The sequence below is a fragment of the Pan troglodytes genome, chromosome 1, assembly GCF_028858775.2.
Source record: "Pan troglodytes isolate AG18354 chromosome 1, NHGRI_mPanTro3-v2.0_pri, whole genome shotgun sequence".
Classification (NCBI taxonomy): domain Eukaryota; kingdom Metazoa; phylum Chordata; class Mammalia; order Primates; family Hominidae; genus Pan; species Pan troglodytes.
Genome location: NC_072398.2, coordinates 408627 through 432744, shown reverse-complemented (window position 1 = coordinate 432744; position 24118 = coordinate 408627). Strand labels below are relative to the sequence as shown.

The 24118-nt window shown below is 39.5% G+C and overlaps 1 protein-coding gene and 1 long non-coding RNA gene across 4 annotated transcripts; one reads left to right on the top strand and one right to left on the bottom strand.

Moving 5' to 3' along the window:
- Positions 1-1261: 1261 nt before the first annotated feature.
- On the bottom strand, positions 1262-24108 carry OR14I1 (olfactory receptor family 14 subfamily I member 1). Of its 2 annotated transcripts, XM_054675290.2 has the most exons (5): positions 24048-24108; positions 23256-23350; positions 20193-20251; positions 6803-6917; positions 1262-3677 (listed from the first exon to the last, which is right to left on the bottom strand). In XM_054675290.2, exon 5 carries the CDS (start codon positions 3655-3657, stop codon positions 2722-2724), a length of 936 nt encoding a protein of 311 aa, XP_054531265.1. In that variant the 5' UTR covers positions 3658-3677; positions 6803-6917; positions 20193-20251; positions 23256-23350; positions 24048-24108; the 3' UTR covers positions 1262-2721. The 2 variants fall into 2 exon arrangements, with proteins under 2 accessions (XP_054531265.1, XP_063645932.1); XM_063789862.1 differs by lacking the exons at positions 6803-6917; positions 20193-20251; positions 23256-23350; positions 24048-24108 and adding an exon at positions 8117-8347.
- Positions 13046-20453, top strand: LOC134807913 (uncharacterized). Of its 2 annotated transcripts, none has more exons than XR_010149533.1 (4): positions 13046-13133; positions 13479-13577; positions 18370-18546; positions 20195-20453. It is a non-coding gene; the product is annotated as an uncharacterized LOC134807913 (long non-coding RNA). The 2 variants fall into 2 exon arrangements; XR_010149534.1 differs by having other exon boundaries at positions 13126-13286.
- Positions 24109-24118: the final 10 nt, after the last annotated feature.

Genomic DNA, 24118 nt, shown 5'->3' with positions numbered 1-24118 from the left:
CTACAAAGCCTTAATTCTAAATCCAGCTAAAGTATCATTCAAAAATAAAGGCAGAGAACACAAGAAATTTTCAGATTTCTTTTTTTAGACAAGAGTTTTTACCATTGTCTGAAGGAACTATTATATTTAAAGCATAAATACACAAAGGCCAAGAGTTTGGGAAAGAAGATAACAGCAATAAATTTTTGGAGGCTGAAAAAAAAATAATTAGAACTGGACTTCTTAGATCTAAAAAAGCTGAATATTAATGTGGTCATAGAAGAAGCTCAGAAGCTTGCAGAATTATACTCGAAGAATCCCTCCAAAAGCTCGAAGTTGAAGTAATCAAGTACCTCTAAACAGTTCAAATAGGAGGCTTGTCTAAAATTTGTATAAAAAGCTGTTAGATCCTGATCCTTGTAACTACTTCATGTAGGTGGGCAGCTACTCCTGCCCCAAATGGTACAACCCTAGAAATTTACTTAATGGAAATGTTGAATGCCAGGGGCTCTGGATCAAGAAAAATATGAATGACAGTAGTACATAAGTGAAACTCTGTATAAAATTAGGAGAAGCTGGGTGAGCACTACATAAAAACTCTGTACAAATTTTGCAGCTTTTCTGAATACTTAAAGTTCAACGTAAGCATTAAAAAATTAGAATAATGTTAATATTTTTGGTGGGGAGTGTGTGCTGATTGGGAGGAGTGGCAAGAGGGCTTCCCGTGAAGGTGATGTTCTGTCGCTTGATGTTTAGTACTAATATAATATATATTATAATATATATTAGTATGTTTAGTACTAATATGATATATGTAATATAGCTATATGCTATATTATACTATGTGTTTTATTATACTACTTAATATTAAAAGGGATTAAAAACCATTTATAATGTGCTTGTCTTTCTTAGAAGCCCTGTTACCTCTTTCATTAAGTGATGAGTCAATTTGCTCCCTAAAATTCCCTTAAAATAGTCCTTGACCTCAAGAACCCTGAGTGGTCACTCAGGAACACTCACACCTGCTCTGGTGGGACAGGTGTCATTTGAGCCTTATCAGGTATAGCTGGTCCTGAGTCCACCTCCATAAATTTCAGGTCTAGAAGCTGAAGAAAGCTAGCACATTTTCCCCATCCTGGGCCATTGGCTTCTCTGACATCAGGGTCATAAGACTGAGGGTGAAAGTACTTGCTTATCTAGGACTGTATTTAAGTAAAAATATTAATCCATGGCAAATTATCTTATAGTTTTAGATGTTCATCTTATGAGAGAAAAACAGTGATAGCTTAATAACAAAGGTTTTATTATGCAATAAAACATTTACATTCATTTAGAATTATAAACAATATTTAATGTTTTAAATGTACTTTCAAGAACAGAAAAAAAACACATATTAAGCACTCAAGTAAAATTTTACATAAAATAGTTGCAAATAGATAGGTCTAAGCAAAGAATTCTTTCTCCTGCGTTGTAGCACTTTGAGTAACTTTTTTTCCTTGTTTTATAAAATTAAAGCAGGACAGTTTTTAAGAAAGACATTTAAAGCAATAAACATCTATTACATTGATAACTACAAAAGCATAGTTAAATAAAAATGAGAAAAAATAATTTTACAAATTTTTATTTGGCAGCATATCGAAGAATTATATTTACAGAATTTTATGTTTTATTGTATTTTCCCAATTGTTTGCAATCTCTCTGGAAAGTAAAAGTGAGATTTGGGATGTAAAGTCCAGTGCCTAATGGAGAGGTCAGCCTCACACACAACTGCGATGGGCTAATGACAGTTCACACATCAAGACTCTTATCATGAACCAACTAAGAATATCAGTGTTTCCACGAATCCTCTTCCCATCCCATCAAGTGAAAATCAGGAATAGCCAGTGTACATTTCACGAGCCCAGGCACCTGAGGATGGCAGACAGCCCATGTGCCAAGGGACTCACGCTCAGGTGTTCTGACAAAATAATGACAATGGCGATGATGATAATCACCAGCAGTGACCAAGAACTCAGACCCAGGAAAGAGCTCTGTTTGTATTAACACATTGAATATTAACACAGGTGTAGAAACTGAGGCACTAAGACCCAGGAAAGAGCTCCGTTTCTATCAACACATTGAATACTAACACAAATGCAGAAACTGAGGCACTCAGTGACAATCTCAGTAGATGCATTGATGGAAATTGTGTTAATTTCCTGACAGATTTCTAAAAATAACTAAGTGAAAGAGAAATATCCTTAAAATATTTGGCAAAATCTAAAACATACGTTCCTGTTCTAATAACCCTCCTGCTTGTTTTATGTTCTTTTTTGTTGACTGGCTAAATCAGGTACTAAAACTGTGTGTGTGTGTGTGTGTGTGTGTGTGTATGTGTGTGTCCTCTTCCAAAAACTTCATACTAACAGGAGTGCAAGGCTACAGGTTCAAGATGAGGTAATTAAAGCAGTTCGAACATGTGTGGAACGGGAAGGAATAAATCACCACAACAAGCTGCAGTTACACAACCTTGAAATATTTTATGAAGGTACTTTTATACTTTTATACTTTTAGTTTTTGAAGAAACATTTGCATTTCTATCTACATATAGTAGTGCAAATATTGTCTTTCTCCCATTCAACAGGTTTTTTTTCAGGATTTTTCATCATTTCATCAACAATTTTTTCATCTTTTTTTGTCATAAAGTATTTATGCTTTTTTGGGGTTTTGTTGCAGATCTTCTATAGTAAAGACCAGGACGTTCTACTTTTGCAGAAAATATATCTTCACAAAGAGTCTCCACATGGCTGTTTTAATCTCCTTATTCCTAAGACTATATATGATGGGATTGAGGACGGGAGGCAAAACTGTGTATGTCAGAGCAATCACTAAATCCTGAATGGACAGAGTTTTTGCAATTGGTCCTAAGGCAGCAAAGAGCCCTGTGGTAAGAAAGAGCATGATGACAATGAGCTGGGGGGAGCAGGTGGAGAAGGCTTTTGCTCGACTCTGTCCTGAAGGGATTCTGAGCACGGTTGAGAAGATTTGGAAATAGGAGATCATCATGAGAATAAAGCATCCCAGAACCAAGCATGAGCTCAGGGCCAGGGTCAAAAACTCTACAAAGAAAACCTCACAGGAAACCAGGGCCAACACATGAGGGATGTCACAGAAGAACTGGTGGATCACATTGGATCTGCAAACGTGCTCCCGAAACATGTTGCCAGTGTGGACGGCTGCGTAGGAAAAGCAGCTTAGCCAGGTGGTGACTGCCATCTGATAGCACCTTCCTGATGTCATCACGGCTCTGTATTGGAGGGGGTGGCAAATGGCAACATAGCGGTCATAAGACATGACAGTAAGGAAGGCCAGCTCAGCAGATGCAAAGGCAAAGAAAAAATAGACTTGAGCCACACAGCCAAGATAAGAGATGGAGCTTCTGCGAGTCATGGAGTTATGGACGGATTTAGGCACAGTGACTGAGATGTAGCACAGATCCAAAACGGAGAGGTTCTTCAGGAAGAAGTACATGGGTGTGTGAAGATGCTGATCGAGAGTGATGACCGCAATGATGAGCAGGTTCCCCACCAGCGCTGCCAGATAAATCAGCAGAAACAGCCCGGCGTGCAGCACCTGCAGCTCCCAGATACCAGAAAACTCCATCAGCAGGAATTCTGTCACTTTTGTGAGATTGTCCATTTGGCAGGGAAATCTGTGATCTGATTGTTGAGAAAAAATATACAATAGTTTCAAATGAGACAAAAAGTGAACACAGTGTGGTAGGAGTAATATCCTCCTAAATTAAATTCAATCCACTGGACATCTTCCACACTGCTGAAACAAATAAAATGGTGGGAGATTTTTAACATGGAAAGATCATAAAAAATATATGCCTAAGACTATGAGTTGAGTAACCAATTTCTAAAAGCTTTTGATTAGTACTGTTTTTTTATTATATGGAACTTCTCCATCTTGAAATTAAGATTTTTCTCATCAAATAATCTAGGGTGCTTATTAAATATGCAAAATTTCAAGTCTCAAGGCAAATATACTAAATAAAAATTTGTGGGATAAAACCAATAATTTGCTTTTCATACAAGTTTCTGGGTGATTTTTTAGCACAAAAGTTTGTAGTTTTAACTGTGGTTATACATCCTGGGCAGAGTCAACTGTCTTTAGCTATTTGTTGAATAAATTGGGTGGTAAGCCACTTTAAAATGAGGATTTACTGTTTAAGACATGGAATGAGTACGGAATATGATTTTAAAACCATTGATAAATTAGCTCTGGTTTGGAGAGAGGGAAATTTATTTTGTGTCAATGTGCAAGACATGACAATAGTTATACTAACAATGCCATTACCCGTGTGTTGCACCTTCTCTGTGCCCGATGCTATTATCTCTACAGGACACACCTTGGCTCAATTAATATTCATAATTGTGCAATAAATTAAAATATGCCGTTATTATTCTTTTTCTCAAGATAAAACGGAGGCATAACAAGATCAAATAAGTTGCCCAATGCACTGAAAGAGCCAGCACCTGAGCCAGCATTTAAATCAAGGCAGTTCATTTCCAGGATGTGTTGCTGACCTCTGCATTCTAAGTTTTTTTCATAGAAAATAACTTTGACTAACATAAGCTCACAAAAATAACTTTTTTCTATATATTGTTTATCATATTTTGTTTATTTTCACTGGTATTATCTATATGTTTAAAATTAGTTTTTCTGCATCAAAGTCATGTGTGTTAGATCCTGTTCACATGACTCAAATATTCTCACTAAAAACAACTTATTAATTTTTTTCAAACTAGAGCCAACTTTAAACAAGTGATTTTAAAATCAGGTTACTGATCATCTAAGGTTTAGTTGCCTTATTTCATTAATGATAAACTCTATTAAGCACATAAATGCTATCCCTTGCTACCAGGCAAATGTGAAATGTTATTTATAAGACAGGTAGAACCTATGTTTTATGACAAATTTTAAAGATAATGTGAAATGTTATTTTTTATAGGACAGGTAGAACCTATGTTTAATGAAAAAATTTGAAGATAATCTTTTGTCCAAATGCTATAAATGATACAGTCACTTTGAAGCACTTCATTGTATCATTAAAACAAGTAATTGAAAAGAATTGCACTCTTGGCAAAGCGCGGTGGCGAACTCCTGTAATCCCAGCACTTTCGGAGGTTGAGGTAGGTGGATCACCTGAGGTGAGGAGTTCGAGACCAGCCTGACCAACATGCTGAAATCCCGTCTCTACTGAAAATACAAAATAGCTGAGCGTGGTGGCACATGCCTGTAATCCCAGCTACTCAGGAGGTTGGAGCAGGATACTCGCTTGAACCTGGGAGGTGGAGGTGGCAGTGAGCCAAGATCATGCCACTGCACTCCAGCCTGGGCAATAAGGGCATAACTCCATCTCAAAAAGGAAAAAAAAAAAGAATTGTACTGTCACACAAAGTCAAGTGACGAGCAATACATATTTACAATGAAAATGACAAAGGAGCACTATCCCTGATAAACGACAAACTATAAAAACACATTAGCATAAACAATGAGCAAAGTATACGAACAAGGGCTCAGAAAACTGGAAAGCTAATGACCCAATAACAATTCAAAATATGTTCAACTTTACTAGTTATGGAAATGCAAATTAAAACTTTAACATGATGCTATTTTGTGTCCATTGCTTTAGAAAACATGTGTCTGGCAAGTAAAGGCTCGACAAACATGTGAAGGGATGAAGCTCTTTGCTGCTGTTTAGTTTGCTGTGTAAGCAGCCTACCTACTTTGGAGGGTCAACTGGAAATTTTGAACACAACTGAAGATGCGCAAGTTTGATGCAGCAATGCTCCTTCTCACAAATGTACACTTGAGTTTTAAAAAATGACATATGTGAGGACGTTTGCTCCATGATGTTTAAACCCCTAATTACCATCACTAGGAAAATGGATAACATACCCTACTTTATCCCAGAATGGAACACTCTCTAGAAGTTAAACTGAGTGGGATACTCTACATCAATATTGAACATTTCAACATAGTTTTGAAAAAACCCCACAAACTATTACACAAAATATGTTCCCAATCATATGCATTTAAACATTCAAATTGTGCAGTGCATTATTTATAAATACACACACATACATATATATATATATATACACACACACACACATATAAGCTTGTATAAAACAGTTACTGGAATGAATACAAATACCAATAAATGGGGGAAGGGAGGGAAAAAATAAGTTGAAAAAATTGAACAGTAATTATATCTGTAATATTTTAATAGTTAAGATCATTAAAGCAAACAAAAATATGAATAAATGATAAGCCTAAGTACTCGTTCTTAAAAATCATTTGTTATACTCTTTCTAGATTTTGGATATTTCATATTTTTAATATTATTTATACATTAATGTCAAAGAAGCAACTGAAATACTTTTGTGTGTTATAAATTGCTTTTATATTTTATATATTTAATTGCTTGTAAAATTCAGTGAAAAAAGCTCTCTTTTTTCCACTGTTTTCTTTGACATTATAGATTAAATAAAATACCTCGCATATTAAAGTAATAATCTCAAAAAATATGATTAAACATTAATAAAAAAGTAATGGGGACTCAGCTGATTACATTCTGCATATTTTGACATCCATTATAATACTATTTAACAATGCAGAGTAACTTTTAAAACTGTGTTTTCATTCTGACTTTTTAATAGAACTCAATGAAACAAGTAATAAAATGGTTGTTAATTGGTTTGTATTTAAAATGTCTCAACCAAACAACCAAGAATTGCAGCTGTCCCATAAAACAAGGCAAAAGGTTACCCACCCTTCCAGCAGAATCAGCAGTGTACAGGAGTATACTATCTCCCGGGTTAGCTTGCCATCGGTAGATGTAAAATTCTACAAAACTGCCACATGGCCAATTCCTCATAATGTATTATCTAGAGAACGAGAAAATAATAATGCTGTTTCCTTGATTCTAACACTCACATTTCTGCACTGCTAAAGGAAAAGCATCATGTAATTTATATATAGTTGTGTATATATAGTGCATATATAGTTCGTGTATATATATACATATAAATATACATGTATAGTGTATATATATACACATATATGTATAGTTGTGTATATGTATACATACATATATATGTATATATAGTTGTGTATATATTTGTGTACATATAGTGTGTATATATAGTTACTGTTTATTGAAAAGTTATTAAATCAATATTTTCCTTGAAAATTGTCTACAATTTGAAATTGAGGACATACAAAACAAATTTATAGGGATGCAAACATATTATCATTATGATATATAAGCATATATACAATACACCTATTCAAAATATTAGGCAAATTGATGTGCATTTATTAACAAAAACTTAGTAGTTAACACGTTGGTTAAAAAGACACAATACACTTTCGTATACATATGTGCATCATTGATAGATATAAGTTGCAAATTTTGAATATATTATTTTTAACCATAAAGCATATTGAATTAAATATGTATAAAGGTTTCCTGCTTCCAAGTCTGTCTATTTTAAATTCACACATGTGGTATGATGAGTAATAAGATTAAAAGAGACCTGAAATCTTGTCATGTTCTGACACAGCTGTTTTAAGTTGGGGAACCTACAAATACATTTTAATTTCAATTTACTGAAATGTAAAACTACACTCAACAAGATGGCCTCTGCTGCCCCACCTCTGAGAGCATTTGTATCTAATCTATATGAAGCCTTTTTACTTCAGTGTAGTTTTCTCTGAGTGGCCTGATGCTGAAGAGCTGCCCTTTATGCCACTTATATCAAGCAAAAGAGCAACATTGAGGAACAAAACCAATACACACTGCACCATGAGCTGCTTCCACTCTAGTCTCAAGCTAAAAATAGATCTCTCCAAAACTGATTAAAATGATAAAAATTCAAGCAAACTGAATGCACTACTTTGTTTGCTTGTTTCATTGGAAAAAATATGAAACATAATTACTAAGAGAACAATTAAATCACTTTAAGCAAACATGTCTTGTTTTTTTCTCATAAAAAATTTGAAATGATTGCTTACATAAATCTCATGTAGACAAATTCAATTTCCTTATTGGGTAAATATCTGAGAAATACAAGACCAGCAATACCTTGATTAAATAACATGTAGCTTCTCAATATGTATTCACTGTCTGGACCAATGATGATAATGAAACAGTTCTGAAGTTTTCCTCTGTGTCTCACCAGAAGAAGTGACCCAATTTAACATGCAAACTCAGTGATGGAGAAAACCTGATGTATAACATATCAAGGAGACAATCTTCTCTGTTAGTTTCCCATAGAGACTGGGCCGCCACAGTCTGGAGGAGATTGGCTTCCAGAAGGAAGCCTGGGGGACGCTGGTCTCAGGAGGATGCTGCCTCCTCTGGGTTAAATTGTAAATTACCTGCTGAAACAGAAAGCAGAATATGGAGTAGGTGCCAACTGAACTCAGAGTCCGTGAGGAAGTGATGAGCATGAGATATAGAGATTTTCATTAAGAGAGTGAGGAGAGTAAACAGTGAAAAAAGTAAAGGATTTATATTTTCACATTTCATAAAATAATCTTCGATAAAGTACAAAACCCAGACATTTAAGTACTCAGAAAATAATAAATTGTTTTACTTCATCACTATGCCTAGTCAGTATGCCACATGAGAGCAGTTAAGTGCGTATACTCAGTTTACTTTGCAGTTACAGCAGCCTGTTTCTGTATTGCACATAGACTCTCAGAAAATTATTGGCTTAATGGAGACAATCATCATGCTTCTCATCTTCCTCCAGATCTATTTGTTCCACAACCAGTCACAGACCAAGAGGATGGGGAGATCTCACTAAATATGATAATTTGAAAATTAGAAGTGAATAGAAAAATCTGGCAGAAATTTAGGAGATATATATTTTATCATTTCATTTTTCAAATGAGGAAAGTGAGTCTTAATATAAAAACTTAAGACAAATTAAACTTAGCAGACTTTATTTGATCAAAGAATGATTCATTATCAGATCGCACTACAGATCAGAAGAAATTCAGAGAGCTCTGCCCAGCAGCGTGAACAAGCTTTTATGGGCCAGACATAGGAGCAAAGTAGAAAAATCACCTGCTTGCCTACAGCTAGACATCCATCTTGTTTGAACATGGTGTTATTTAATTTTGGCAATACTATAAGGCAGTAGAAAAATATTGCACATATGTACATACATCCAGATATAGATAGACATGTAACAGAAACATTACAAATTTTTAGCCATGTGCCAGGTACAATAATACAAATCTCACTAATTTATTAAAGAATATCTGGATCTAAATTGTTTTTGGCTAATGCCACTTAAATGGCTAAAGCTTCTTACTAATATTTGTGAAAAAGATCATTAATGTTTTTTATTTGCTCAGTTTCCAAATATCTATTTTTCTTACTTCTACTTCTGATGAGTTATCTACCCTAAACTTGCATTTTAAATAGATACCTATTAAACTCTAGAGAAGACTGTGTAGAAAATTTATATCTCAAAAGCACAGAGCTTGGACTTCCAGCTTAAATGCTTTAATTTGCCCAAACCAAGAAAGAAAGATGTAAAGACCCAGTTAGGGCAAGACAGCTAGGAAAAGCACTTTAAAGGCAAGGCTTTTGTAGATTTAAGCCAACGCTTTCTTCCTTATCAGAGTTTCCAATGTTCTCTGTCCAGAGAGGTAGACCTTCTTACAAATGGAGATTCCCTTTAGGGATATAAATTTCTCTTACAAAAAGTCCTCAAAATAAGCAGGTGAAAATAGTTTTTATGCCAAAAAGTTGTATTTTGGAGATTTATTCTGCTAAATCAGTGGTTTTCCAACCCACCCTCTGTCTTTTAACTAAAATACTAAGTGGGTGGAACCCACTGAAGACTAAAACAAATATTTTGTGTGCCTGACTCACCATGGTTACTTCTAATCTTGCTCTATAATCACAGACTGGTACAACTTTTCTCTCCTGTTTTGTTTTCAAGATTGCAAGACTGAATAATATTTCCCCCCACCCACCAGAAAGAGTTTGGGGCATAGCAAAGATCATGACAACAAGAAAGAATTGGCAGAGCATGTGTTTAGCGGGAAGTTTCATAAGAGGTGTTTCAGTTGACTGCAGGGTTCCCATGGGAGAAGCAGGATTAAAGAGAGAAAACAGAAAAGACTCATTCTTACAAATGTTTTTCTAAATATGATTCAACTGTCAGTTGGATAGCTTCAGGTATGGGGACTTCCACATTTGATTTGAAACTTCCATTTTTTTTCTCTGGGGGATTGGTTGATTATTGCCCAGGGAGTGTAGCCCTTGGGGGCTTTCTCTAGTAGCTAGACAGGCCAGGTCCATCAGATGACTGGTATAGAAATGAAAAATTTCTTATGCAAAGGCCTGACTATTTAAAATACAGGTAAACTTCTTGGGACACGCGGTCCTTTACTTTTGAGGCAACTCCTCTGGGGTTCAAAATAGCTACAAGGAGGTCTTCTCAGTCCCCATAGCTGGCGTATTATAAAGGCATGCACCTCTTTGTCCTTTGTAAAAAGTCTCCCCACTGTGGCCTTTGTAACTTAAAATTACCTTTGGTCAGGTTCACTCATTTTTCTAGAAAAACACATGTTCTGGGTCCATGGTTCTTATACATAAAATAGGCTGCAGTCCCAGATGGAAGAGTTCTAGAGCCCTTGGATTCAAAAAACACATGATATGCTGTCTTCCAGGAACCTTACCTACCGGAGGCCTCCTACTGGACCCAGTCTGGTTTCTTTACCAGATCCATTCCAATTCTGAACCCAGTCCAGTCAACAAATTGCTCAAACAAAGTTAGAGCTCAAAACATAAATTTGCAGAGTTTGAATCCAAGAGGAAATTTACCCATAATCTTCAGTTGCAGCGTGAGAGCAATGGGCCCTAGTGGGTATCTACACTTGGGCATTCCTTGTTCCGGGGGGCCACTGGGTATCCTTCAAATCTTACTTCTAACACCAAATAGTTAAAAGAAAAACTTTACCAATGAGACAGAAAATTAACAGGCCTATTCAGGACTTGAACTCAGCTCTGGACCAAGCAAACCTAATAGACGTCTACAGAACTCTCTACCTCAAATCAACAGAATATACATTCTTCTCAGCACCACATAGCACTTATTCTAAAGTTGACCACATAATTGGAACTAAAACATTCCTCAGCAAAGGCAAAACAATGGAAATCATAACAAACAGTCTTTCAGACCACAGTGCACCAAATTAGAACTCAGGATTAAGAAACTCACTCAGCACCACACAACTACATGGAAACTGAACAACCTGCTCCTGAATGACTACTAGGTAACTAACAAAATTAAAGCAGAAATAAATAAGATATCTGAAACCAATGAGAACAAAGACACAACACACCAGAATTTCCGGGACACAGCTAAAGCAGTGTTTAGAGGGAAATTTATAGCACTACATGGCCACATCAGAAAGCAGGAAAGATCTAAAATCGACACCCTAACATCAAAATTAAAAGAACTAGAGAAGCAAGAGCAAACAAATTCGAAAGCTAGCAGAAGACAAGAAATAACTAAAATCAGAGTAGAACTGAAGGAAATAGAGAAACGAAGAAGCCTTCAAAAAAACAATGAAATCAGGAGCTGGTTTTTTGAAAAGACTAACAAAATAGATAGACCACCAAGCTAGGCTAATAAAGAAGCAAAGAGAGAAGAATCAAATAGACATAATAAAAAATGGTAAAGGGGATATCACCACTGATCCAACACAAATATAAACTACCATCAGAGAATACTATAAACATCTCTATGAAAATAAACTAGAAAATCTAGAAGAAACGGATAAATTCCTGGACACATACACCCTCCCAAGACTATACCAGGAAGAAGTCGAATCCCTCAATAGACCAATAACAAGTTCTGAAATCCAGGCAGTAATTAATGGTCTACCAACCAAAAAAAAAAAAAAAAAAGCCCAGGAACAGACGGATTCACAGAGGTACAAAGACTAGCTGGTACAGTTCCTTTTGAAACTATTCCAAACAACAGAAAAAGAGGAACTGTTCCCTAACTCATTTTATGAGGCCAGCATCACCCTGATACCATAACCTGGCAGAGACACAACAAAAAAAAAAAAAAAAGAAAGAAAATTTCACACCAATATTGCTGATGAACACTGATGTGAAAATCCTCAGTAAAATACTGGCAAACTGAATCCAGCAGCACATCAAAAAGATTATCCACCACGATCAAGGAGGCTTCATCCCTGGGATGCAAGGCTGGTACAACACATGCAAATCAATAAACACAATCCATCACATAAACAGAACCAATGACAAAAACCACATGATTATCTCAATAGATGCAGAAAAGGCCTTTTTTAAGGCTGAGTAATATTTCATCTTAGGTAGATATCACATTTTCTTTATCCATTTATCCATTGATGGATATTTAGGTTGCTTCCAAAAAGAATTAGAGCTTCTGCAGCTGCCGGAAAGTAAGCCATCAAAACAGCAGTTGGGTAACAGGAAGAATTCGAACACTCTTGAGCTCATAGGTAGAAGGGACCCTTCATTCATTCAACACACACTAACAATGCATTTATGTCCCAGGTACAGTGCTAAAGGCTGGAAGTATGCGGATCATGCATACATACACAGTCCCTGTCCTTTCAAAGTGTTCAGTCTCAAGGAGGTGTGGGTATGTTAGAAAATATTCTGAGGTGCCAGAATTGCACTAGATGCATTGACGACTTGGAGGGTATTGGTAGGGTAGAATGTTCCTGTCAGAGAATTAAGTATATAGGTACCCTTTCCTCAAAAATGCTTAGACTAGGTAGGGAAGAGGGTGAGGCACAATAGCATATCTTTAATTGGGTGGGGTGAGAACCAAAGAATCGGAAAAACAGACATTCCAGTTCTTCCAATCGTCAGAACTGTGGAACCAGCCCACCAGGCTTTCTCCAGTCACGTGAGCCGGGAGCCACCGGGATCTCATTGGCCAAGGCTCCCAGAGGGCGGGAAGAGCGGGAAGTGAGGACCAATGGGGCAGGCCAAAGGGACTGTGGAGGCCGTCGCATGCGCAGTGCCCTCCGGCCTAGCCCGGCCAACAGGCGTGTCCCGGACCGTCCGGCGTCAGGTACGGGTTCACCAAGCCACCCCGCCCACCTCAGGACGCAGCTGCCGGTCCAGCTGCTCCCGCGGGCCCACAGCGCGCTGTGGAAAGGAGCGGACAGGCCAGAGGCTCCCTCGGGCCTACAAGTCTAGGCTAGGCAGTGTTTCCGAGTCCCAGGTGCCTCCAGAGGCCGAGCTCACAGCGCGGCCCACCCAGCATCCGGGGGCGCTGTGAGGGGCGCTCGCCCAGCAGCGGAAAGGCCATTCGCGTGGCGCGGGAGCGCGGGAGCGCGGGAGCGCGGGAGCGCGGGCCCGGCCGCCTGGGCGTGTCCCTTTCGCAGAACTGAGCTCACTGGCTCCTCTCTTCCAGACGGAGCGACGGGGCCGGCCGCAGCCTCAGCCACGCGTCCCTCGGCGGCGGGCAGGCTCCTCTTGGCCTGCAGCCTTACTTTCATGCCCTTCTTCACAGGTGAGCGGATGGCTTGGGGTCCTCCCGCATTTCCCGCAGCATCGCTCTCCGCATTCCCGCATTCCCAGGTTCCTGCTGCATTCGTGAATTCCCTCCTGCATTCCTGTAGTCTCCACTCTTCCAGCCCGCATTCCCACACTTCCACCCTCATTCCTGCATTCCCAACTGCATCCCCCAACGTTGCCACTTTCTCCCCATCGTTCCCACCTGCGTTTCCGCATTCCCACATCCCTGCTCTGATTCCCACCCGCATTTCTGAATCCCCACCTGCTTTCTCTACCCCAGTCCAGCCTTTATTCCGGCATTTCTGCCTTCATTCTCGCGTTCCCAGCCACATTCCCCTTTGCATTCTGCAGACCTCCAATCACCTTTCTTTGTTGGGCAGTGTACTCATCAGCATGGCATAAGGAAAGAGCAGACAGGGTTCCTGCCCTCATAATGCTTACAGTCTACAGAACAGTGCTGGGGACACAGTCCTGAGTGTTGCCTCCTGATCAACCTCTTACTGACTGCCTGGCCTCAGGAAAGCAGCTGAGCTTATCTGTTCTTAGGTATCCTTATTAGAGTACTAAGAATATTGGTTCCTGCCTATTATAGTTGTAAGGAACATGTGAGCTAGTAAAGGGCTGACACAATGCCTGGCATTTAATAAGCTCTCATTAAAGAGAGCTTTAATGTTTGTCTGTCTTTCTCCAGAGACCACTTCATGTTGGGAGAATTGTGGGGAGAGAAAATGTTCACCAGTGAAACGTGAATCATGAGCCCTCATCCAAGTAGTTCTACTTCCCCGATTTCCCTGAAGGTTATAGGGTACTGTGTGAGCAGCCTCTAACTCTCCCTGGTTGTTCACAGAAATAAGATGTTCTAGGTCTGCTTATCGGGAGGAGTCATTCAGTTAGTGCCACATAATCATTTTAACATTTCTCCCATTGCTGCCAGGGCATCCTGCATCGCCTCCCAAGCCAGCCTCCCACGTCACCTGGGTGGTGTACTAATTCACGGCCAGGAGCACTGACTGTTCCTGCTCCCACGTCACCTGGGTGGTGTACTGATTCACGGCCAGGAGCATTGACTATTCCTGGCCACCTCCTTGCACCTTTCCTGTTTCCCTCAGCCTCTCAAAGTTCTCATCTTTCCTTTGATGAGAAAGAGAAGGGCAGACTGAAAATAGACTCACCACCCACCTGTCCTTTCCCCCTGCCACATACTGGTGGACCAGCATCACAGTAAAAATAGTTACCACTTAGTAAGAATTCATTATGAGCCAACTTAGGATTTTTTATAAGATAAAAGAGTTCAGCATAATTTTACATAAAATTAGTTTTTTCTTGATATATTTTCTTCTCTTCTGCTTTCCACACCTAATAAAACATTACAGAAAGTCTTGTTTTATTTATTTTGAGGACAGGCCTTAGGTAAAATGTGGAAGTTTATCTTGGAGCTTCCAATCTTCAAGTTCTCTTCTCCTTTCCCCATCCTCTGTCTTCTCCACTCTATCCTATATCTCCTCTAGAGCCCAAACCCAGCCCCACTGATTTTTCTCAATCAAAGCTCATTTAAAAAAAAAAAAAAAAGGATGGGAAAATCGTCGTTCCTCTCACTATGAATAGCTAAGAACAGTGCTATTAACTTGCCTGGGATGCTCTGCATTTTAACAGAAATCAAAGTCCAAAACTTTTTTTTTAAAAAAAAAAAACCATTTACTGAAATATTGGGCTTAAGAGTGTTTGTGCATTTGGTTGAGAGGCCAGGAAGACCTATCAGTCTGCATGTGGCACACACTCTAATAATTTTCTTCAAGTTCACATGCCATTGCCTTGGGACATCAGGGCCCCAGCCAGGCACTGGAGGGGCAGAGGGAGGCATGTGGGCAACTTTGAGGGGAGTGGGAGAAAGTGATACTTAATCTCATACTTAACCAGGTGACCACTTGTTTCCTCAAAAGTGCCCTCCTTTGCTCTGCTGATCAGAGATTGCTTAGTGGTTGTGATTTGTAGTGAAGTTTGTTTGAATATAATATTTTCTGTAACAAGCCATTTTTTTCGGGAGCAAAAACAAATTTTAAAACTTTTTTTCATATATTGTCCCATTTTTAAAATTTACTTACATTTGTTTTTAATTGTGTAACTGTAAAAATGAATAATATATGCCTATGACGTATATTATCCTACCCTCTTCAGCCCCCAACACAACTCCTGTGTAGCAATCATAGTTATTCCTTTCTTGTTTACCTTTCCAGAAATGGTCTGTTACTTACAAACATATCCAAATGCATCTTTTCTTCCCATTGGCAGCATTTTATATCAAATGCTCTACATCTTGTTTTTTTCCCCTTAAAAGTACATCTTGAAGAGCTTTTCATTTCATCAGAATATGGCCATATTCTGTCTATGGTGGTATTCATCTCTGTTTCATGGATATGACAGAATCTATCTAACCATGAGAATTTCAGTCACTTCTGATCACTTCTTATCACAGAGGATGCTACAATGAATGACCCTGTACAAATGCATGTAGGAAAATACCTAGGAATTGCTGGATAAAAGAGCTTGTGCAAATTGTTCTCAAAAAGAAGTATTACTAATTTACCCACCAGAAATAGATGAGAACACCCGTTGCCCCTCATTGCAATTTTAATTTACATTCATCATTACCTTCTGCAGTGATCAAAATGTCTATGCCTGTGCTGTCCAGTACAGTGGCCACTAGCCATGTGTGGCTATCCAGCATTTGAAATGAGACTGGTGTGACTAAGAAACTGAATTTTTAATTATATTTTATTTTAATTAATTTTAAATAGATACATTGGACAGAGTAGCTTCAGAGCAGAGTAGGGTATGAAAGAGTTTGGAAAGAGACAAAAGGGGATATGAGACATATTGCTGAGAAATTATGAATTGGAAGGTCTCTCTAACGTTAACCATTGAAATTTTCGTTATTTTGTCTTTTAATTTTCAAAATTACTTTTTAAAGTGATAAGTTTTTACGAATTACTTTTGAATGTATGCTTTTTTTTTTTTTTTTTTGAGAGGGAGTCTCACTCTGTCACCCGGGCTGGAGTGCAGTGGTGCAATCTCGGCTCACTGCAAGCTCTGCCTCCCAGGTTCATGTCATTCTCCTGCCTCAGCCTCCCGAGTAGCTGGGACTACAGGCGCCCGCCACCACGCCCAGCTAATTTTTTGTGTTTTCAGTAGAGACGGGGTTTCAACGTGTTAGCCTGGATGGTCTCGATCACCTGACCTCGTGATCCACCTGCGTCTGCCTCCCGAAGTGCTGGTATTACAGGTGTGAGCCACTGCGCCCGGCCGAATCTATGTGTTTTTAAAATTACATTTGGATTGTGCTTCCTCAAACAAGACTCTCCAGAGAAAGCAAGCCTGGTTAGCCCTGGATCTCTAATGGTTGTAGTGGTGGAGAGGCATCTGGGCGTCTCTAGTCTCTGCTTCTCCTTCTCTTCATGGCAGCACCCAGCTCCCAGGCCTCAGCACTGCCTTCGCAACCCCTTCTCCTACCCCGGGTGGAGGGCCAGCTGCCCTCACATTTGCAGGGCCCATGGTAATATGTCACAATACTTAAAAGAAATACAGTAAGCTGAAAAAAATAATAAAATATTTTCCATCCTTTTACTTACACAAATGTGTCCTCAGAATGACCTAAAAGGTTTGGAATGTTCGCAAGAGTTTCATGCCAGAGAATTGCAGCACTGAGAAATCTGGATCCTGGTCTCCAGCCCATCTCCTTTCCCCATTCCACACTCCCCTTCAACTGTGAAGGCCATCGCGATCATGTGTGTGGACACGCCAATGCTGAAGTTTAAACTCCCCACTCCCACCACCTCTGACAACTGCTAGGTTAGATCTCAGTCTGTTTGAGCAAGAAATCCCAGGATTCTTGGTAGCCAGGCAAAGTGGGGAAAGGGCATACAGGATCTGGGTGGGCATGTCCCCTTGGTGTCACATACTACTCATCCCATAGGGGCTAACAGAGGCAGAAGAGGCCCTGGTTTGGGGGAGGTGAACAAATCAAAACTACCTTTTGATAGCCTAAGGAGAATTCTTCAGGGAAATACCATGGCTTTTACTCCTTTTTTCCCCTTGCTCTTAATTTTCCACAGATTTCCACCTCTTTATTCATAGTCCCCACCATTCTCTGCTCTGTGCCTGGACATCTTTTACTGGAACAGCCAAGCCCAGTCTTTGCCCATGACAGCAGGTGGCAGCAAGAACACTTGAATGGAAGCGGGGAATCAGTCGACTTCTGTTCACTAGGACATTATTATGGAGCCCCAGAGGCAGATAGTGCAGAAGAAGCTAAGGCTCTTTCTTGATAGGGCCCCTTCTTTGAGTATCCTGTGCATTCTGCCACCCGTGACCTTTACTTGTAAGACCACATTTTTCTGTGTAAGTGTTTGGAAGTAGACCTTTTTCAGGCCTCCACTCAAAAAATGTGAGGCCTTTCCTGACCACCCCGTGAATTATCCCTACCCTGCACATCCTGTCCTGTTTTGTCTCTCTCCGTAGTATTTATCATCATCTGACATATCGTATTTTTTTCTTCTTTGTTTTTTTCTGCTTCCTCCATCTGAAAATGAGCTCCATAATGGCAGGGATTTTTATAGTAACTCTAGTGTTATTGGATGCGTTTGAAAGTGTCACATGAGGAAGGCAGGGGTGAGGATTAGGGAAGGGTGAATGGGGTGGGTGGATCTAGTTCTACCGGCTGTTCTATGAGAATGAGTACATTTGCTTGTCAATGGCAAATAACTAGCCAGTCTTCTATCTTTTTTTAACAGTCTCCTGGGAGATTAAGATGAGTGACCTAGAGGAGAAGGATGTTGATGAATTCAGCTCCAGTGGTTTTAAGTGCCCAACATGCTTTGCAGTGCAAGGAAGGAAATGCAATACAGAACTCAAATGGTGTGCAGCAGATAAAATAAAGTGTATTGAATTCTCTGGCATCATAAACACAGGTACTTTTCTAGGATGTACTGGTATTCTCTCACAAGCTTATGGGGTATGTGTTCCAAGGGTAGGGTTGAGGAGAAATCAGTTTTTGTCCAAATCTCTTAGAAATGAGGACACAGCAGTGGTCTGACTCTGTAAATATGTCCAACTGGCTTTCACATTCACTTATTTTTGAATTGATACATGTATTCATTGACAGGCTCTCTACTAGCTTTGAGGAAGTTGGTTCAGCATATTGGAGGAATCTTCATCTTCTGCAAATTTTGGTTAGGTTTAAAAAAAAAAAACAAAAAAAAAACATGGCTGGGCGCGGTGGCTCATGCCTGTAATCCCAGCACTTTGGGAGGCTGAGGCAGGCAGATCACTTGAGGTCAGGAGTTCAAGACCAGCCTGACCAACATGGAGAAACCCCATCCCTACTAAAAATACAAAATTGGCCGGAGTGGTGGCACATGCCTGTAATCCCAGCTACTCGGGAGACTGAGGCAGGAGAATCACTTGAACCCAGGAGGTGGAGGTTGTGGTGAGCCGAGATTGCTCCACTGCACTCCAGCCTGGGCAACAAGAGCAAAACTCCATCTCAAAAAAACAAAAAACAAAAAACCATGGGGGCAATGTGTGCTTTTTTCCTCTGTTGTTGTTGTTGAAATTTTCAAAATAAGAGCTTTGGAGAGAGGCAATGACCAAGCTTAAACTTTCTTCAAAAAGATTGCAAATTATATTTTACTATGCTTGCTTTAAGAAAATACAATACAAAATTCTAAATTAATTGAAGACATTTAAATGAGAAATGATTTAGGAGTGATAGTGTGGAATAGCACGAAATGCAGTGGGCTGAGTTCCATGAGGGTTGGGTTGTTTCCATAATTCCTCTTTACCTGCTCACTTCCTCCTGCTGACGCTGGGGAGCTCCACCTTCCTGAAGTTCATCTAAGTGAGGTGATTAGAAGGCTAACCATGTTGGTTGGTCTCTTGGATTCTTATGGTTCTACTTTCTGTAATTTGCATAATAAAAGATTTATTTGCTTTAAAATAGCAATCACTCGATTGCTATTGACACTGCAGAAGAAGTAAGATGAAATCATCGAGAGCATAGAATATGTGCCATGTGAAAGAATATGTCTGAAGGTGCTTTGAAAGGCAGGGAACACAATCACAGTCATAGCTTTTTTATGGCTATTGCTAGTTCTTAAATGATAACTCAGACCAAGAATAAGAGATTAGATTTATGTTCCTAAATTTACAAAGAGTCTACATAACTGAAACACAGACATACCCCCTCCCCTGAGTATCAGTAGCATACAGGATACTCCTAACAAAGTCATTAGGACTTCTTACTACCATTGGCATAAAGGGTCTATAAAAGCATATGCTATCTCAAGTGGTAACGTAAGTTGGAAAAAAGTTCATATAAAGTTTAGAAAATATGCCAATATGTGATTGACATAGATTTTGAGAAGATTTAGGAATTTGGAAGTCCCATGTTTGGAGGACACATTTCTAGCTCATTGCCTCTGCTGCAGAGAGCCCTGTCAGATGGATCACACCAGAGTGTGACTTGACTTATATCCTACTCCAGCCCAGTCTGTATGAGTAAAATGCGGAGTATAAGGAAGGAGGAGGAGAGTGGAAGTCTCACTTACAGTTTTACAGTTTCTTGCAGGTATTCGTGACGTAGCCATTGAAATGAGGAGATGCATACAAGCAGACCTATGCAAAGAGATAACTTCTTAGATCGGTTTTCCAATTGCTAACAAGAGTAGAAATTGCAAATCAGCCATCAGAAATGGGGCCAGAATCAGACCCCCATCTCCCATCTTCTTTGTTCTTTTCCTGGGGAGGGTACTTCATGGAGCTCTGGCAAGAGCCTAGCCACTTCCATTTATGAATTAAACCTGCATTTTTTTGTTAATGTATTCTTTCATGAGTGTTAATTTCTCCATAGTTATATTCAGTTGTCCATTTGTTTACTCATTCAATGAGTTTACTTGTTATGTATCCAGCCTTGCATAAAGTGGGTTAGGGTCAAAGTGAATCAGCTTTGGGTCCCTGCCTTTAAGGTCCCAAAGCATTTAGAGAATAAGGATGCGTGCAGTTAAAATGCTTAGAAAGAAATTTAAGAAGAACATAAAAGAGCAGAAGCACTCTGCTTAAGGAGCCTGAGGGATTGGTTTGGACATAGGGTAAAAGTAGAAGACTGTGGGTTTGATTAAGGAAAGATTGGGATTTTAGATGGACTTTGAGGAGACCTTTACTATATGGCAGCAGAAATAACGTGCACTGAGACATGGACACGGGGAGATGGGTGGAGGCTAAGATGCAGTAGCTGAAATTAACGGTAGGAGGAGTGGGGGAGAGGAAAATGTCAGCAAGTATATGGGCCTGGCTGGAAGCATCTTTCTGAGAGGGATGGAAAGTGCTGCCCTGGATGAACACAGTGGTCTCACTGAGCTGAGGACAGGCCAGCTCTGTGATGGAAAACAGTTTCCTTCAATCCACCAGAGAGATGATCAAAAGCCAAGGTCCCTGGTTCTCACTGCTGACTACTTTTTGTTTTGTTTGTTTGTTTGTTTGTTTGTGAGACAGAGTCTCGCTCTATCGCCCAGGCTGGAGTGCAGTGGCGCAATCTCGGCTCACTGCAAGCTCTGCCTCCCGGGTCAAGCAATTCTCCTGCCTCAGCCTCCCAAGTAGCTGGGACTACAGGCACGTGCCACCACGCCCAGCTAATTTTTTATATTTTTATTAGAGATGGGGTTTCACCATGATGTTAGCCAGGATGGTCTTGATCTCCTGACCTCGTGATCCGCCTGCCTTGGCCTCCCAAAGTGCTGGGATTACAGGCCTGAGCCACCGCGTCCGGTCCACCGCTGACTACTTAGTACAGAATCACCCAGGAGCTTTAAATTAGAATGCGCATCCCAGGCCCACTGCCAGAAATTCAGATTCAGCTGATTTGGGATGAGCCTGGCCTTGCTCCCGCATTTTTGTCCTTTGTGTTGTTTTAAATGCTCCCCAACCAGGGTGATTTTAATTTTCAGCTACTATTTTTTAAAATAACTGAAGTGTAAGTAAAAGATCATAATTTATTTTACCCAAAGTGAAAGACCTCCAATTAAAGCCAACCAACTATAGCATGTAAAACAGAAGATTGTTTACATGATATCAAATGTCAATTGATATAAAGTTTGAAAAATTGCAAGTACTCTTCTTTAGCTTTAGATTAGTTGTGCAATACAAGAACACTAACCAAATTAATGGCTTTTCTTCTCAAAGGACTTCCTAATTTATGGAGAAATGTCATTCATGACCCCGAAAATCAAACTCATGGCATAAATACATTTTAATCCTTTATGTCTCTCAAAGAAAAAAATTCCAACTAAATGTGATTATATTTGTTTCTGTCATGACAACTTGTACTCCAGATGTATTAAGTCAACTATCAGGGTTTATTGGAATTTTTAAACAAGAGGCAAATGCATTTATTTATAGCTTTGTTCTCCTGAAAATTTTTATTCTCAGTTTTCTCAAACACTCTATGAAAAGTGTCATGGATAGAGTTTTTTTAAATCATTGAGTTCATATGCGTCAGTGCCATAAATCGTCACCAGTTTATGGAATAATTAAATAAAAGAGAAGATAGTGAATTTAATGAACTTGTGTTCTTTGCCAATGCTCATTGGGTGAATCATGGAAAATTTTTACAAAGATTTACTATACTATTAACTCCAATTCCCAGTTTTCTTCAAACAGAAGGAATACTTGCCAACCATTTAATAATCAAAGACCAAAATGGGCAATGTAATTTATGTTTTCTCGTTGATGCTACATTTCACACATGAGCTAAGATTTAGCCTCCAATCAAAGGAAAAGCTTACTTGTAAACTTGGCAAAAAGATATGACACTATATTGAAATAGAAACTTTTTACAAGACAAACAATAATGATTTTACACACTTTTAACTTTTTTTTTTGAGACGGAGTCTCTCTGTATCACCCAGGCTGGAGTGCAGTGGCACCATCTCGGCTCACTGCAACCTCTGCCTTATGGGTTCAAGCGATTCTCCTGCCTCAGCCTCCCAAGTAGCTGGGATTACAGGTGCCTGCCACCACATCCGGCTAATTTTTGTATTTTTTAAGTAGAGACGGGGTTTCACCATGTTGGCCATGCTGGTCTCAAACTCCGGACCTCGAGTGATCCACCCACCTCAGTCTCCCAAAGGGCTGGGATTACAGGCGTGAGCCACTGCACATACTTTTAACTTTTTAATAATAGGCAGAAGATTTTGATTGTCATCAACATTGTTATGTAAAGTGGCTGTAAAAACTATAAAAACATTAAAACACTCTGTTGGTATTTATAAATTTAGAGTTGATTTTCAATTTTTGTGATAACTTTCATTATGATGTTCATAATACTGAGTGGACACAGAGTTAGTGAAATTACTTAATTTGGATGAATTTAGTTTTGAAATTGATACGAAGTGATAGGATTCACTTCAAATGAAATCAAGAGAGCGATATCACCAAGATGACAGAGTAGAACATACCGACCTTCATTCCCCTTGCTCCCCTGCACCCCTCCAAAAATAGCTATCCACAAATCAACATGGCACTGACAGGTCTCAAAGACCCTGTGTTAGTCTGTTCTTGCACTGCTATAAAGAACTACCTGAGACTGAGTAATTTATAAAGAAAAGAAGTTTAATTGGCTCACGGTTCTGCAGGCTGTACAGGAAGCATGGCTGGGGGGCCTCAGGAAACTTACAATCATGGTGGAAGGTGAAGGGGAAGCAGGCATGTCTTTCATGGCTGGAGTAGGAGGAGGAGAGCAAACGGGAAGGTGCTACACATTTTTAAACAACCGGATCTCATGAGAACTCACCCACTATCATGAGAACAACAAGGGAGAAATCCACCCCCATGATCCTGGTCACCTCACACCAGGCCCCTCCTCACATTGAAAAATACAATCATCCTTTCTCAACGGTCCCCCAAGTCTTAACTCATTTCAGGATTAACTCAAAAGTCCACAATCCAAAGTCTTATCTGAGGCAAGAAATTTCCTTCCACCTATGAGCCTGTAATATCAAAAAACAATTAGTTACTTCCAAGATACAAAGGGGTACAGGCATTAGCTAAATACTCTCATTCCAAAAGGGAGAAATTGGCCAAAACAAAGGGACTACACTCTACACAAGTGCTCCCTCACTGGTAATTAAGAAGAAATTCTATCTATTTATTGTCCCTCTTTTCTCACATTCCACATCAAGCCCATTAAAAAATCCTGCTGTATCTACTTTCAGAGTATCTTTAGAATTCTAATTTTTTTTGCCTTTCCCACTGCCACCACCTCGATCCAAGCCTCATCTCTCACTGTAGTATTGCCATAGCCTTTCTGTTCTCCCAGCTTCCAGCCTTAGTCCCCTAGAGCCTACTCTCATCTCAGCAACCAGGTTCATGTCATATGGTGTACTGCCTCTGCTCAAAATCCTCCAGTGTCACCCACCTCACTCAGAGCAAATGCCAAAGCCAGAATGATGTGGGCCTGCTGTTCTAGTGCTCTGCTGCTTGCTCACC